This window comes from Ochotona princeps, chromosome 7 (genome assembly GCF_030435755.1).
Source record: "Ochotona princeps isolate mOchPri1 chromosome 7, mOchPri1.hap1, whole genome shotgun sequence".
NCBI classification, from domain to species: domain Eukaryota; kingdom Metazoa; phylum Chordata; class Mammalia; order Lagomorpha; family Ochotonidae; genus Ochotona; species Ochotona princeps.
Genome location: NC_080838.1, coordinates 5281902 through 5299614, shown reverse-complemented (window position 1 = coordinate 5299614; position 17713 = coordinate 5281902). Strand labels below are relative to the sequence as shown.

The window sequence follows — 17713 nt, the reverse complement described above, 5'->3', positions numbered from 1 at the left end:
AAAACAAAGGCATCATTTGTCTAATTGTGTGTGTGTGTGTGTGCGTGTGCAGAAAGGTGAGTGATACCCAAAGGTAAACAGAACATTCCCATGGAAGTGAAAGCCTTCAAGAATATTGTTGCTTTCAGTGCAAAGGCAAGGCAGGAGAGTGTGGACATAACCAAACAAAAGAAAGATATGGGAGCTTGGCTCATGAAAAGTCCTTAGAAATTCAGTCCCGTTTGACTTACTATCTCCACATCAATCCAAACGATTGCTTTTGTCATTTGAACTATCCAAGGAGATTTTATAGTGGTCTGCCTGCATGCGGGCATGTAGGTGCTTGTAGCTGAGTATTAGCGTCTTGCCCCGTTCTCAAAAGATTTGGGCTTTCGCAGAGCTCTACTGGCACAGCAATATTTTCTTGTGTTTCACGGCGATTAATAGGCAGGAAGTTCGATTTAAAGAGAGCTCTGTGTTTCAATCTGTGGTGAATTATTTGCCCGCGTATTGAGGCAAGCTAATACTGTGTCTGAAACCCGAGCTCCGTGGGTGTCGTTGCCAGGTCTTCCACGGAGCAGTGGAAGGATTCTTTCCTGGCACTCTCCTTACTTCCTCAAGATAGAAAAGCTAGGCTCTCTTCAAAGAAGGTGGAAAGGGTGGCGTTTAATGACATTTTATTTTTAATTAAATGCTCTTCGTGGAATTGGAAATAATTTGACCTTGAGCTCCAACCTAAGTCTATACAACATCAAGACTATCATGTCCAAAGAGAAAAATCCCCAAATCCAGGTTCTCTGTCTACACTGTGCCAGAAAATGTGACTTTTTGAAAACATCCAGATACTAAGATTCCAAACAAAATAAGAGTATTCTACCTTTATCTACCTTCTGCGTGCACTTTTTGGCATCACGTAAGAGCAGTTCATGTTGTTTTTAAAATAAGCACATCATTTTCTTTGCTTCAAGTATTTCTGATGCACTGCTTTAGTGTACACAGGGCACCCACAGGACCTAACCTATTGGGCAAAAATGTCACTTCAGAAGATGGACATAAAGTTAGGCCTGGCATTGTGGTGCAGTGGGCTAAGCTGCTACTTGGGACACTTGAGTCCCTTCTGAGTGCTGGTTCAAATCCTGCCTACTCCATTTGCAATCCAGCTCCCTGAATGGAGCAGACAGTGGCCCAAATGCGTGGGCTTCTGCCACCCACCTAGAATATCCGGATGGAGTTCCAGCCTCTTGGTTTCTGCCCAGCCCAGTCTTGGACGTTGCGTTCAATTTGGGGAGTAAACTTATAGATGTAAGAACTTACTGTCTCTCCTTGTTACTTTTATGGGAAAGGCGGACATACAGAGAGGAGGAGAGGCCCAGAGGAAGATCTTCGTCTGATGGTTCACCCCGCCAAGTGGCTGCAACGGCTAGAGCTGCGCCAGATATACAGAGAGGAGGAGAGACAGAAAAGAAGATCTTGTCTGATGATTTACTCCCCAAGTGAGCGTAATGGCTGATGCTGTGCTGATCTGGAGCCAGGAGCCACTTCCAGGTCTCCCACGCGGGTGCAGGGTCCCAAGGCTTTGGGCCATCCTCGACTGCTTTCCCAGGCCACAAGCAGGGAGCTGGATGGGAAGTGGAGCTGCCAGGATTAGAACCGTGCCCATATGGGATCCCGGGGCGTTCAAGGTGAGGACTTTAGCCACTAGGCCACCGCGCTGGGCCCCATATCTTTAAAAAAAAATAATGTAGATCTGTGATTTTGAGATTTTAAAATGTATTCATTTCTTCCACAGCATGTAACCCAATTCATACATAGAAGGAAGTGAAAATAATAGTTTGTGTATAACAGCTTCAGAGTGCACAAATATGCACAAATAATAGTATCTTTAGTGTACAAAGTGATGCACACATTGTGTGTGCACTTGCTACATCTGTGGTGACTTCCTACACTTCCTTATTTGTAAACTACCACACCTTTCGGTCACTCGGCTCCTCCTATCTGTCATCTGTTTCTTTAGCCTTTCCATTTCATCACACATTTACAATGGTCATATCAGAATGGCCACACCAGAATTGCTCGGGACACAGTGTGAACGGCTACAGGACAGGGCCTGTGTGCTGCCAGGTGCGCGCGGTTGCCTTCACCTTACAGACTCCGATCCGTTGCTTTGGTCAGCAGCTGTCCTTCCAATCCCCTCCGGTAGGCTCGGTTCATTTATTGTAACACCCTGAGATTCCCTGCAAGTCTGCCCCTCTTCTGGAGATTGCCCAATCTTTTCTGTGACTTGCTAAACTTTGCAAACTTTAAGGTCCACTTTTCAGACTGTGAATTTCCGAGATTTGACATGTGGCCTTCTCATGCTGTCCCTCAGGTTTGTCATGGCTTGGGGGCTTATTTCTTCTCTTGTGGAATAACGGCCCCTTGCGAGCTGTGCTACAAGCGTTTGTTTCACCAGCTTGATGGGTGATTGTGAATAAATCTCTGCAGGCAGGTGTTTGTGCAAAGGCTGGCTTTCCATTTCAAATGGCTAAATACCTAGTAAAGTGATTGCCGGAGCCAGACGACAGCCGGCTTGGTAGGAGGCTGCTGCCAAGCTGCCTCTGGGAGTGGCTGTTTTGGGCTGGGCCTTCATATAAGATGCTTGAGTCTCACAGGGCAGTTCCTGACCCATGGATTCCTGGAGAGCAGTGGGGATGGCTCAGGAAACTGGGTTCCTGTACCACACGGGAGACGCGTCTGCAGCACAACCCTGGCCACTGCAAGCCTTGGAAGGACGATCCAGCAGGGCGGTGTCAAGCTCTCTGCCTCCCTACTCTCCCCCTCTCCCCTTCTCAAATAAACACTCACACAATAGAATTTTTTAAAAAGTAGCTTTGCATTTTGCATTCTTTACAGTGATCCTAGCTGCACATTCTCATTAACATTTAGTGTTGCCAGTTTCTTAGAAATTAGTCATCAAAACAGGTACATGTCGGCATTTCATTATTGTTTCAAATTTGTAATTTCTTAATGACATGTGATGATAATAAGCTCCTCATATGCTCAATTCTCAACTGTATGACCTCCCTCGTGAGAGGCCTTTTCTAAACTTTTGGCAATTACATTGGCAATTCTAAACTTTTGGCAAATTTATTGTCTTTTTAAAAAAGATCCATTTATTTTTATGGGAACGGCAGATATACAGAGAGGAAGAGAGACACAGAGGAAGATCTTCTGTCTGATGCTTCACTCCCCAAGAGGCCGCAATGGCTGGAGCTGAGCCGATCTGAAGCCAGAAGCCAGGAGCTTTTTCTGTGTCTCCCACACAGGTGCAGGGTCCCAAAGCTTTGGGCCGTCCTCGACTGCTTTACCAGGACACAAGCAGGGAGCTGAATGGGAAGTGGGGCAGCCGGGATTAGAACCAGTGCCCATATGGGATCCCGGGGCTTTCAAGGCGAGGACTTTAGCCGATATGCTATTGTGCCAGGCCCAAATTTATTGTCTTTTGTGATTGAGTTGTAATTATAGTTTTGATAGGAGTTCTTTATTAAAGGTGTTTGTTGTGCAAAAATTTTCTCCAAGTCTGTGGTTTGCTTTTTTCAATCTCTTAAAAATATTTTTCATAGGGCCCGGTGGGGTCACCTTGTGGCTAAAGTCCTCGCCATACACACCGGGATCCCGTATGGGCCCCGGTTCATGTCCCTCCTGCTCCACTTCCCTTCAGCTCCCTGCCTGTGGCCTGGGAAAGCAGTCTAGGATGGTCCAAAGTTTTGGGACCCTGCACTTGCGTGGGAGACCCAGAAGCCTCAGATGGGAGCTCAGCTCTGGCCATTGAAGCCACTTGGTGAATGAACCAGTGGATGGAAGGTCTTTCTCTATTTCCCCTTCTCTCTGTAAATTTGACTTTCCAATACAAATAAACAATAAACATATCATACAGAGTTTTAAATTTCAATAAAATTGGGCCTAGCATGATAGCCTACGTGCCTAAGTCCTCACCTTGCATGTACTGGGATCCTGTACGGGCCCCACTTCCCATCCAGCTCCCTGCTTGAGGCCTGCCGGGGCAGTTGAGGACGGCCCAAAGCCTTGGGAGCCAGCACCCACATGGGACACCTGGAAGAGGCTCCAGACTCCTGGCTTCGGATCAGCTCAGCTCCGGTGGTTGCGGCCGCTTGGGGAGTGAATCGGTGGATGGAGGATCTTCCTCTCGGTCTCTCCTCCTTTATAAATTTCAAAATCCAAATTATTATTGTTTCGTGTTGTGTGTCACACTTTTGGTGTTATGTTTGGAAACTCCTCATCAAAATCAGCTTCATCGAGATTTTTTTTCTTGTGTCATCTAAAAGCCTTACTGTTTTGCATTTTCCATTTAGAGTTAAGATCCATTCTGAGATTTTGAACACCTTTTTGTAAAGCATATAGATTGTGTGGGTGCATTTATATATCTATTTTTGCACATGGATGTCCAATCCTTCCACCATCATCTTAAGATTGTCACTAGCAAGGTGCAGTTTCAGAGAGCAGAAACAGATTTTTCCATCTGCTGGTTCACTCCCCAGATGGTCATACTAGCTGGGGCCGAGCCGAGCCGAAGCCAGGAGTTTCTCAGTGTCTCCCACATGGGTGCAGGAGCCTAAGAACTTGGGCCATCCTCTGCTGAGTTCCCAGGACCTGAACAGGGAAGCGGATGGGAAGCAGAGAAGCTGGGACACGAACCGAAGCCCATGCAGGATGGCCTGGCCTGATACACCACGATGCCAGCCCGTTGTCATCTCCCGCCGAGCGTTCCTTCTCCACCTACGTGCATTCGCTCCTCTGACACACATGATCTGACTTGCATTTGTGTGGGGATGTTAGTGGGCTGTTGTTCGGTAAGTCTGTTCCTCACTGACATCATACGACCTTTGGTGTTTCCAGTGCAATCTACAGTATACGTTTGTTGCTACAGACAAAACAGCTAGCTGAAATTTTGATGGAGATTGTACTGAATCTATAGGCCAAGCTGGGAAGAACTGGTGTGTTAACAATGTTCATATCAAATCTTCCAACCCATAAATAAGAAACATGTTTTCATTTAGTTTGCACTTCTTGTTTTTTAAAAAATGTGAGAGGTAGACACCCCCACACCCCCAAGTGGGTGCAGGATCCCAAGGGTTTGGGCCGTCCTTGACTGTTTTTCCAGGTCACAAACAGGGAGCTGGATGGGAAGCGGGGCTGCCAGGACATGGGATGCCGGCACATGCAAGGTGAGGACTTCAGCTGCTAGGCTACCATGCTGGGCCCCCATTAATATACTTTTAATTTCCCTTCCTGACCTTATTGCACAAGCTAATCATTTCAGAATAATGTGGAGAGGCGTAACAAGAGCGGATGATTTGGACTTGTTCTTTTAGGAGGAGTGTCCAGCTTTGCCCTGCTAAGTCTGTTAGCTGTAGGCGTTTGTAGCTGTCCTTGATCACACTTAGAAAGTCCCCTGGACTCCCAGTTTGCTGAGAGATTTTATGTCAGTGGGTGTTGGACTTTGCCAACTGCTCCTGCATCCACCAGTCTAGTCCCATGACTGTGCTTCAGTGCGTTGATGTATCTACATAGCTTTATTAAACCAGCCTTCCCCATGGGTTGAGGTATGAAATTATTTTATACCTCGTTCACTCGGATTTGCTAATGTTTTGTTGAGAATTTCCGTATTTATGAGAGATTGGTCTGTAACCTTCCTTTCTTGATAATCTCTTCACCTACTTCTTAAAAGACATTTTTAAAAAAGGTTTATTTATTTTTATTGGGAACTCAGATATACAGAGAGGAGGACAGAAGGGAAGATCTCCCATCTGTTGATTCACTCCCCAAGCGACCGCGGTGTCCAGAGCTGAGCCAATCTGAAGCCAGGAGCTCACAGCCTCTTCCAGGTCTCCCATGAAGTGCACATTCCCAAGGCATTGGACCATGCTTGATTGCTTTCCCAGGCCACAAGCAGGGAGCTGGAAGGGACAGGAACTAGCATCCATATGGGATCCCAGCACGTGCAAGGTGAGGACTTTAGCCACTAGGCTACCGCACTGGGCCCCTTCACCTGCTTTTGATATGGGGGTAACACTGGCTTCAACAAATGAGCTGGAAGTATTCCCTCTGCTGCTGTTTTCTGGAAGAAACTGCAGAGAACTGGTATCAGTTCTTTAAATGTTTGGCAGAATTTGCTGGTGAAACCATCTGCTCTGGGGCTTTATATTTTAGGAAGGTTATTAAGAATTGGTTCAACTTTTTAAAAACAGGTATAGGCTTATTGACACGATCTAGCTCTCTGTGATTTTGTGTGGCTTGCGTCTTTCAAGAGGTTAGTGCATTTCTTCTATGTTATCCAGATTTGGGGGCATGGAATTATTTTAAACATTCCTTAATATTGCTTTTCTGTCCATGGAATCAGTAACGATGATCCTTTAATATCATTAATGATTTTTTTCTTTTAGTTTTACCCTAGATAATTAAAAATATGTACACTTTTCTACTTTTCATTTCAACAAAGGCAACAAATTTTACATATCTCACGTATACAGGTTTAAGAACACAGTGATCTGTTTACCCTACCTTCTGGCCCTCCCTCATTCCAGCCTCTTTCTTGATTTTACTTTTCATTTTTACGATGCAATACTATCATTTTATAAACACAAATTTATTCTTCTTTAATTCTGTGGGCAGCCTGATGGGCAGGGGGAATCAGGTACTTATCCCGTTAGGGACTTTGCCATATTAACCCTAGTTCTTTTAATGCTAAACAGAATTGTCTTAAATTCCTAATCCAGGGCCCAGCACAGTAGCCTAGTGGCTGAAGTCTTTGCCTTGCACACACTGGGATCCCACATGGGTGCTGGTTCTAATCCCGGCAGCTCCACTTCCCATCCAGCTCCCTGCTTGTGACCCGGGACAGCAGTCGAGGACGGCCCAAAGCCTTGGGACTCTGCACCTGTGTGGGAGACCCGGAAAAAGCTCCTGGCTTCGGATCCACTCAGGTCCAGATATTGTGGCCGATTGGGGAGTGAATCAACGGATGGAAGATCTTTCTCTCTGTTTCTCCTCCTCTCTGTGAATCCGACTTTCCAACAAAAATAAAATCAATCTTTAAAAAGGAATTCCTAGTCTCACACTTTTAGTATCTCCGATAGAAATGAGTTTTGTTCTGAGGCTTGCTGTATTTCTTCTTTCGGCATGACTTTCACGCTGTGGCTGGCTCACAGACGTGACAAACCGTGCAGCAGGGACTGGGATAAATAGGCATTTAGTGTGAGGATCCTGTGCTAACTTCAGTTGGAGTTATGCCCTGCTGGTTCCCGAGGCTTTCATTTCCACAAATTCTCTCTCAGGTCTCCCCTGTTGGCTCTGTGGTTTCCTTAAAAACGCCTTATGTAGAAAGAAGCCTTGTGGCTCTTTGAGCATTCACGCGGTGTGATCGCCTGGAGTCCCGCTGGTGCAGTGGCAAGGAGTGGGCTGGTGCAGTGGGCTCCAGCCTCTGCTGGAGTCCCTTTGGAGCCTCTGCCCTTGGACTTCGGCTGTCACACACATTGCTCAGCTTTGAGGTTCCCTTTGGTGACAGCAGAGGAGCAGAGGACGACACGTGCGGGTGCTTTCTCGCCCCTTCGTTGGGTTAAGGCTCTAATACAATACCTTCCCTTTGGTGTTGCGGCCTTGGTATGGAGAACGCTCTTGGTCACATTTGGGATGGTTATTCTTCCCGTTCCTTTTGCCCTGGAAGTAGGAGAGGTTTTCTTGGCTCCTCACCATTAAGAACCTGCTGGGTTTCCTGGAAGTCAATGCTACGGAAATACAGGGCACCATTGAGACCGTGGTCCATGGGGTTTCTTGTTCTCACATCCATTTGTGCTGCTTCCAGCACTTCTTCCTGGCAGCTCTTTGGCAGTAGCAGCTGCTGCCACCAGAGGCAGGTCATGGCAGAGCCCCCTCATTCATCTGTCCCTGGCAGGGTGGCACTTTTCCCTATGTCTCCAATTCTCTGGCAGGTCCAAGGAAAGCAGTGGATACTTGGTTTGTTCATCTTCCCCCCTTTGCTGTAAAATGAAAATGAAGCCATCCAAGATTTTTGTTAGAACTGGAACCAGAAAACTTTCCTATTTTTGAAATTCCTTCATTTTACTGATTAGGAAACCAAAGGTCATTGTGGGTAGACAAGGGGCTACAACCTTCCAGTTCCCAAACGGGTTCCTACCCATTTACCATCCTTCTTCTAGCTCCTGCATCACCAAAATCAGCATGTGGCACAACGAAAGTGTGTGACGGGCCCGGCAGCGTGGCCTAGCGGCTGAAGTCCTCACCTTGAAAGCCCCGGGATCCCATATGGGCGCCGGTTCTAGTCCCGGCAGCTCCACTTCCCCTCCAGCTCCCTGCTTGTGGCCTGGGAAAGCAGGAGAGGACAGACCAAAGCTTTGGGACCCTGCACCCGCGTGGGAGACCCGGAGGAGGTTCCTGGTCCCGGGATCGGATCGGCGCATAAGGCCCGTTGTGGCTCACTTGGGGAGTGAAACATCGGGTGGAAGATCTTCCTCTCTGTCTCTCCTCCTCTCTGTATATCCGGCTTTCCAATAATAATAAAATCTTAAAAAAAAAAAAAGTGTGTGACAAGGTTGAGTAAGCAGACGTATCGCTGTTAAAACAAACAGAAGAAAGCCCCAACCCACAGAACGTAGATCAACAGCCCAATATTCAGTTCAGTGTCATAAAAGCATTGAGAGAAGGAATCTTTCACTGGCAAACCAATTTTATAGGGTCTGGTGAAGTTTGCATAAACATCACAGACGGACTATCTCCAGAATGCATTCAGAGTCAGCTAGTGGCAGCTGACACCCATGTCAGTCATCGTGGGAGACTTTCCCACACAGCAATGGTTCTTGCTGGCAGCTCTCCCAGCTAGGTCCCTGTCTTAGGTGTTTGCATTTTGCAGAGGAGGAAACCATAGACTGCAATATTTAGGGAACTTGTCCTTTATAGGACAGCAAAGGACTAGTGAGGTTGGATTGCAGCCTTCTCTCTGCAACTAATTAGCTCTCAGACTCTGGCCAAGTTGTTTAATCTCTGTGGCATATTTTACAAAGGGGGGGATAAAAAATAATTACCTACCAGGGTAACTGAGCTCATGTACCAAAGGCACTTGTCATGGCCTTAACAATAGTCACTCACGCATAAATTTTTATGTGCTCATATAGCAATTTTATATATTATTATGGTAATTACAATCATTATGATAGCAACTATTATTATAGTAATTATAATTAATATATTACTAATATGCTGGTGGAAATTACAGGATCACGTCATAGAAATAAACTTTATTATATGGTCCTTCTAGAAAAAAGCCAGAAACTTTATGAGTCTTACGAACTTATTCAAAGCTCTTGGTAGTTCTGATGGATCCATAGCATCTTGGATGCCAAGAGAAACAACTGGGAAGCTTGCTTCAGTACAGAGGAGCTATTTATTTTACCTCTACCATTTATGGAAATATACTTGCCAAACTCCATCCCAAAGGCATTAGGCTGGGTAATGCATTAGGCCTAGTGTCTTTTTCATTGTTCATATGGAACCTAGTAAGAAAGGTAGAAACCAGGGATAGAACAGGCTACTGGTGCCCTAAGAGTCAAGTGGTTATAGACAACTTCAAGAACTCCTGCAGAGGCTGTGTTCTGTGTTCTCTGCAAGCGAGCTCTTCAGAGGGGGAACAGAATAAGGGTCCAAGGAGTTTTGCAGCATTGGGGGGCTCAGTCTCCCACGCTGGGACTCAGCGGGGAAGGCATTTCTGTTTCTTTGGGACAGGGCCAGTAACGGGTTGGTGGCTGAGGATACAGTTCGGAGTCCAACCACGGCTCCGAGCTAACCCAGCAGTTTCCCAGAGGCGCCCCCTGAAACCTGACCAGTCTCAAACTGCCACAGGGCATCTTTGCTTAGGGCCTGGCTCTGACAGAGTGCCAGAGGGGATCACCCCAAGAAAGACCATGATCACAGTCACCTGATCATTTGCTGGCATTCCATATGGGCACTTGCTCTTCCACTTCCCATCCAGCTCCCTGGTAAATGCACATGGAAAAGTAGTAGAAGTGGGCCCCCTGCCAACCACGCAGGAGACCTGGATGAAGCTCCTGGCTCCTGGCTTTGGTCTGGGTTCCATCCTGGCTGTTGCTGCCATTTGGGGGGGTAAAACCAGAGGAAGATTTTTGTCTCTGTCTCTTATTCCCTGTGACTGTGGCTTTAAAATAAATAAATGGGGCCCGGCGGCGTGGCCTAGTGTCTAAAGTCCTCGCCTTGAACGCCCCGGGATCCCATATGGGCGCCGGTTCTAATCCCGGCAGCTCCACTTCCCATCCAGCTCCCTGCTTGTGGCCTGGGAAAGCAGTCGAGGACGGCCCAGAGCACTGGGACCCTGCACTCACGTGGGAGACCCGTAGAGGTTCCAGGTTCCCAGCTTCGGATTGGCACAGCACTGGCTGTTGCGCTCCCTTGGGGAGTAAATCATCGGATGGAAGATCTTCCCCTCTGTCTCTCCTCTTCTCTGTATATCTGACTTTGTAATAATAAATACATCTTTAAAATAAATAAATGATCTTAAAAGAGATAAAAGATGGCTTCAGCCAACCAAGAATTGGGAGGCTCAGGAATGCCTTCCTGGGCCCATCATGCCTGAGCTACATCGAGTCAGAATGTCAATGGCTCCAAGGCTGCAAGGGGCTGCCAGACTCCCAGATAGGTCTAGCTGTGGCCAGGTCAAACCAGTGTGTGTGTGCTGTACCCTAAATGGTGCAGTGACCACATCTTCAAAGAGTTGACACAGGAGCAACCTCACCCATGACAAGACAAGGACAATCTCCATGCTATGGGCCACTTTGAAAACCATCCAGAAGACGGGGATGACACAACATGAAGGCCACATGTTGATGTGGCAGAAAGACCCCATAAAATGTATTCTAGGTATTTCCATTTTGCAGATAAATACATCATAGTAGATGTTAAAAGAGCCTTTCCCTCACTATGAGAGTGAATAACAGTGAGATTTGAGGCTGGACTCCTTCGTTTAAAATGTGAGGTCAGCATAGCATTTGCAGACGTGCGCATCTGTGGAAATGGAAACCATGACCATGGAGGCACCTGAGTGCTAATCAGATGGCGCTGGGAGCCCTAACCTGTTCCAGCACGTCCCAAGCCTGCCCCCACCAGGGCCACTGGCGAAGTTGTTCACCTACCAAAAGTCAGCTGGATAATTCGTCTTTGCATCACTGACCTTTGGTGCCAGATCGCTGCTGTGGTCTGGGGCATACTAATGTGGGTCCTGCGAATCAGCAGATGATGGTACAAGGATCGGGGGCCCTGCCACCCAGGTGGGAGACCCAGACGGTGCTCCCCACTTTGGTTTGTCACAGGTATCTGGGGGCAAAACTGCACCTGTTTGATTTAACGCTGACTCAAACCAGAGCAGTCGGGCGACAACAGGGAAAGGGCAAACCCAGCAGCCCAGCTGGAGGCGGTGTCCAGCAGCCCAAGGTGACTCACGTTGTAGGACCGGCCGTGCCTCTGTCTCCACTGTACTAGCAGGATCTGGGCAACCACCAGCACAGAGAGGAAGATCCAGACCATCTCCACGTGCATAGACTCGTGACCTCGGTGCAGCTTGTACATCCGCTCCTGCTGCAGGCTGCAACAGGCAAACGAGGTCATCTGGAGAAGTCCTCCAGCCCCTCCCGTGGAGTACAAAACACAGGCTGGGCTCACCGGGGCGTCAAATGCAGCGGCTGGGACGGTTTCACTACAGTGCTGTCCCTGACTCTCTTCCCTCGGCTTGGCTTGGGGAGGGGAAGTTAATTCCATCAGCAAAACCAGTCCGTCTCAGGCCTTTACAGGTACATATGGTTTTGGCCTGTGCCTGGAACACGTGGGTACTGGGTACTGGTATCCAGTGAAACAGCAAAGGGCCCCATGCAAATCCCAGGGGTGCCCCCTGCTGGAGAAAGTGCAGAAATCAGCCCACAGAGCCTAGGCAATACTTCCGCCCAAGTTCAGCCTCTCTGGCTTAGAATGTGTTTGGAGGTACCCAGATGGACTGAAACCTCTTCAGGACGGGCAGAGTCCCACTTAGAGGTTCAAATAAAATCACGTGGTGGGGTGGGTGTTGGGGTGAATCAGATTAACCTGCCACTTTTGGATGCATGAGTTCCCTATCAGAGAGCCTCGGTTCGAGTCCCATCACTTCTTCCCAACCTGCTAATGGCTGCTGGGAAGAAGCCAATGATGGCCGAAGCCACTGGATCGCTTCCACCCTGTGGGGGACCTGGAAGGGGTTCCTGGTTCCTGGCTTCACCCCAGTTTTTCTTGGCCTTTGGAGACTAAACCAGCAGAGGGAAGGATTCTCTATTTTTCTTTCCCTTTTTCTGTCTCCCTGTCAACGAAATAAAAAGCTTCAGTCCTTCACCACTGAAAGATGAATTCAGGAGAAAAAGACGATTTCTAGAATCTCATAAGAGCACGTACATTTGTTCCCATGAAGGAATGGGAAAAAAAATGAGCTTTGACAGCGCTAAATACAAAAGAAATATTCAATATTCTATGCAAGTAATGGAATTCGACTTAAGGCATGTTGACAAGGAGTGAATTCATCGCTCACCTACCATGAGACTTACTTAGATCAGTCAGTTTGTGAGAGCAATCCGTTTGTGTGGCTATAACAAAAACATCTCCAGCGGGTTGGCTTCCATAGCAGTGATTGTAACAGTGTAAACTGATACATGCATGTAATAATTATTTCCTATTTTGAGTAGGAATATACTTATCATGGATTCCTACCATGCAAAAAGCAAAACACAAAACAGCCCGTTCTGTTTTCTTGGATTTGCCCTGGTGCTCACAGGCCGTGGTCCTCAGCATGCAGGGAGGCAATCCACAAAGAAAAGCAGATGTGTCGTGAGCCTCCCACCGACTGCGACTCCCCAGCTCTGTGTACCGAAGGATGTGTCAAAGCAGGTGTGTGGGACTGCACGGGCCACACTGTGAAGACGTGAGTCTGTGCAACCTGGCCCTGCCGTGTTCCTGTTACCTACACCTGGCCCTGCCGTGTTCCTGTTACCTACACCTGGCCCTCGTCCTCACATTCTCTGTCCCTGTACACTTACAAATCAAATAATGACTTCCTTCAAATTTCTCAAACCGCGAAAATGGAAATCTAATTTTTGGTAAAAATAACCATTAAAAAAAAAAAAAAGAACAAGCCAATCACTTACTTCCACGCATCATCGACAGAAACCTTTGTATGAGAGACCTGAAAAACAAACCAAAAGACTCTTATGAAAGTTTCCTTGCCTTGTTTCTTAAAGCATTTAAAGGGAAATGCAAACTGCGGAAAACAGTGGTGTTCTCTAGCACTGGAATAACGCAGGATGAAATAGGAATAAAACAACACGCTTGCAGAACTAACATGGGGGCTGGCATTGTAGTGCAGTGGGTTAAGCTACTGCCTGATGTTGGCATCCCTGATGAGGTCTCCCACCTGGGTGGCAGGGACCCAAACACAAGAGTCATCACCGGGTACTCACATCAGCCCTTTACATCAGGGTGCACAGTGAAACTGGGGAACACACAACAGACACGAGAGACAAAAATGTCAAAGAGCCAAGAAGGACAGGAGAGACAAACATCCTAAAAGAGCAAAATACATGAACAAGAAATTCACAAAAGAAGACATACAGATGAGCAGAAAACTGATGGAAAAAAATGTTCCAGCTCACTACTAGTAGCCACGTTAAACTCAGAAACAGAAACCCAAGCAAAAGCAAGGCCTTACAGAGAAATCTGATACATAAAATACAGACCAGTCCTCATCCCAAGCACACTCGTGAGTTGGCCTGCGTGTACCCGCAATGCGTATGTCTGTGTCTTAAACCCCACTGTTTGTGAATGTGACCGTATTTGGGAACAGGGTCTTTGCAGAAGTAATTAGATATTTTTTATTTATTATTTTTAATTCATTAATTACATTGTATTATGTGACACAGTTTCATAGGTACTTGGATTCTCCCCACCCCTCCCCAAACCCTCCCACCATGGTGGATTCCTCCACCTTGTTGCATAACCACAGCTCAAGTTCAGTTGAGAGTCCCCCATTGCAAGCATATACCAAACATAGAGTCCAGCATCTTATTGTCCAGTCAAGTTCAACGGCTTCTTAGGTATACCCTCTCTGGTCTGAAGACAGAGCCAGCAGAGTACCATCCCGATCAATTAAAAGCTCCAACATACCATCAGCAAAAATTTACATCATTATGGAATTAATTGACATAGTAATGAGTAACCAATATGTTAAAAGTAAATGCGAGTTCCTAGCCACCTTCTGTGACCACCTCATTGACATTTCAATTTTAGTTTATACACAACATATAACATTCATAACATAACATGTTATACATAACATCATATCATCTTAAATTAAGGCAAACATGTGGTATTTAACCTTTTGGGATTGGCTCATTTCCCTTAGCATTATGGTTTCCAGTTTGGCCCATTTGGCCACAAAGAACTGCATTTTGGTTTTTTTTTTTAATAGCTGAGTAGTATTCCATGGAGTAGATGAACCATAGCTTTCTTTCTTTTTTTTTTTTGATTAAATAAGTTTTTAATTACCAAGCAGGCACAGAACAATGCAAGCAGCCTTTTCCATAAACTGATGAACTCCAAATATTTGTCCTGTTTGTTACTCTTTCTGCATCATAAAGTTATGAAAATCAAGTGATGACAGTATTCCAAAGCCAACGTTTCATGAACAATGAAATCAGCATTAAGAAAAGAACCTTGTATGTGTTAGAGTTTTGATACCACAAAAAATATCTAAAGTGGCAAACTTTATACAGAGAAAGATTTTACTGAGCTGACCATTTTGGAGTTAATTGAACCATAGCTTTCTTATCCAATCCTCTGTTGATGGGCATTTTGGCTGCTTCCATGTTTTTGCAATTACTGATTGTGCTGCTATGAACATAGGACTGCATGTTGGTTTCTCATAAAACAAGTGTTCTGGATATATTCCTAGGAGTGCTATTGCCGGATCATACGGTATGTTGATTTTGAGTTGTTTGAATGTTCTCCAAGAAGTAATTAGATCTTCAGGATAGACCCTACGTCCCATGTCTGGTGCCTTCATACGACAAAGGAGAAGGGGATTTGATTTCCCCAAGACCCAGGCATAGCAGAAAACACGAAGCCACAGGTCGTGTGAAGACGGAAGCAGCAAAGGAGTGGTGTGGCCACCAGCCAGTACCATGTGCGAGTCACATGGAGCTGGAGAAGACGAAGAGGGACTCTCCCTGCTGTGTTACAAGAGAGATGGCCCTGCTGCCACTGGCCTCCCAAACTCCGAAAAAATAAATGTCCATTGCACTGGCGGATAAAATTGGCATGTTCCTTCCAAATAAAAACAAAGAAATCTCTTTTAAAAAAAGCATCAGAACTGGCATAATGACTTAACTGGCTAATCTTCTGTTGTAATCACCAGGTATACCAGTTCGTGTCCCGGCTGTCCCACTTCCCATCCAGCTCCCTATATGGAGCCTGGGAAAGCAGCAGAGGACAGCCCAAGGTCTTGGGACCCTGCACCCACCAGGGAAACCCAGAAAAAGCGCTTGACTCCTGGTGTTGGATCGGCTCAGTTCTGGTTGTTGTGGCCATTTGGGGAGTGAACCAGCAGGTGGAAGATCTTTCTCTCTGTAGCTCTTCCTTTCCGACAAAAGTAATTAAACATTTTATTTATTTTTTATTGGAGAGTCAAATTTACAGAGAGAAGGAGAGACAAAGAAAAAAATCTTCTGTCCTCTGGATTAATCCCCCAAGTGGCCACAAAGACCAGAGCTGAGCCGATCTAAAGCCAGGAACCAGGAGCTCCTTCTGGGTCTCCCACATATGTGTAGGGTTTCAAGGCCTTGGGCCATCCTTGACTGCTTTCCCAGGCCACAAGCAGGGAGCTGGATGGGAAGTGGGGCAGCCAGGACATGAGCTGGCACTTACATGGGATATCAGCATACGCAAGGCCAGGACTTCAGCCACTAGTCCACCATGGCAGGCCCTGATTTTTATTTTGAAGTATCTAAGGTATGCTGTTACCCCAGGGGCTGCAGCTGGAGGGGAAGATTGGAGAACAGGAAGACGGTGTCTGCCCAGGAAGGGACATTGGGAGTTGGGGTCTGGATCATGAGACTGTAGGCTGCTGTGTGTTGGTTAACTCACGTATTTGCTCACTTGGTATTTATGGAAGCCTTGTCATTTGACAGACCGTTCCAGCAGGTGGAAGGCCAGCAACCAGCAAGGTGAAGGCACACCTTGGTCAATGAAAAGAATACAGACAGGCAGCAGCAGGTGAAGTGGAGCAGGATGGGGCACTGTCACACCTGGGCTACTCAGTGCCTCCACTCTCCTTAAAGTCTGGCTGAGGCCAGCCCTTCTCAAAGTTCTCTGTGAGACTGTAGTGCATCACCCTAGGGTGCAGTTAGGAGGCAGCTTCTGACTCAGGTCCTCAGGTTAGGGACCAAGGCTCCCACCTGATGGCTGTTCCCCGGCATCACAGTGTCCTGCACCCGGGAACCAAGGGGCAGGCTGTGCATCCCACCCAGGGTAGAGTTAGCAGAGGGGCTGTGCCTTGTGAGGGCAGCAGGCAAGCCCCAGATGCTAGCCTTAAGGAAGATGAAAACAGCAGCAGCAAAACGGACCCTCCCCCGTCCTCTGGCCTGCAGAGTTCTGAACACACAGTCCCCACGAGCTGCATTTGAATCCAGCTTGTCAATCATGGCCTTTCCAGACAGCTGCCCCATTCAGAAAAGAAAATCCAGCTGCCGAGGTTAGGGTTTGGCACCGCGGTCCAGCTGCTGCTGGGAATACCTGCACACCATACTGGGGTGCTGCACCTCTGGGTGCGACCCCGAGCCCTGGGAGGCGGCAGGTGATGGCCCCAGTGCCTGGGTCCCTGTAACCGACCTGGGAGACCCTGAAGAGGTTCCCAGCTCCTGGCACCTGTCTGGGGCAGCTCTGACTGCTGTGGACATGTAAACCCATCAGCATGGTTTGGTATACAAGCCCATCCGCCTCTTCAGTCTATTGAACCCCTTGTTTTTCACCACAAGCAGCTGTGAGCCCCGAGTTCCACACTTTCCAGGGAAAGCGTCCTTCGTCTGTTTCCCAACATTATTTTTCTCACCGTCATGCAATTTAGTACTGCTGTTCCCTCCACTTAGAGCTTTAATTCCCGCTCCTCACCACCTGGGCAAGGCCTCTGCGTGCTCCAAAGAGGCCTCCTGTGAATGATAAACACCAGGTTGGACTGTGCTTCACACAACCTAGGCAACCCGCAGCAGCCCCTGGGAGCTGTTAGACCAGCGGAGACACTTTGTGGTCCCAGCCAACTGAATCAGACACGTCTGGTCCCCCCATCCCCCTGTTGTCCACAGTGTGCATGGGTGGCTTGCCCTCAGGTGACGCCAAACAAGCAGCTCAGCCGAAACCCATCGCCTCCCGCAACGCCCAGGCTCCGATCCCCGAGCCTCCGCCCAAGATGGAGGAGGAGGGAATGGCTCCGGGTGCCTCTGCAAGACGAAGAGGGTGGTCGGGGCGAAGGGTGAAACAAGTAAGCAAGGACGGAAGGGAGGGCAGGGAGAGAGGACCAACGGTAGGCCCGCCTACACCTTCCGGGAGGCCCTAACCCCTTCCACCCCCAAGGCCGGAGCCTCGGAGG

The 17713-nt window shown here is 47.5% G+C and overlaps 1 protein-coding gene across 2 annotated transcripts in view; it reads right to left on the bottom strand.

The window, feature by feature from the left end:
• The window catches only part of RNF175 (ring finger protein 175), a 41489-nt gene that overhangs the window by 23513 nt on the left and 263 nt on the right, over positions 1 to 17713 (bottom strand). Inside the window, exons 2-3 of one of the 2 annotated variants that reach the window (XM_004598471.3) lie at positions 13224 to 13261; positions 11503 to 11644 (exon numbers count right to left, since the gene is read on the bottom strand). In XM_004598471.3, coding sequence (XP_004598528.1) covers positions 11503 to 11644; positions 13224 to 13261 — 180 coding nt within the window. The remainder of the gene's footprint in view (positions 1 to 11502; positions 11645 to 13223; positions 13262 to 17713) is intronic. The other variant, XM_058666743.1, reaches the window with a different exon arrangement.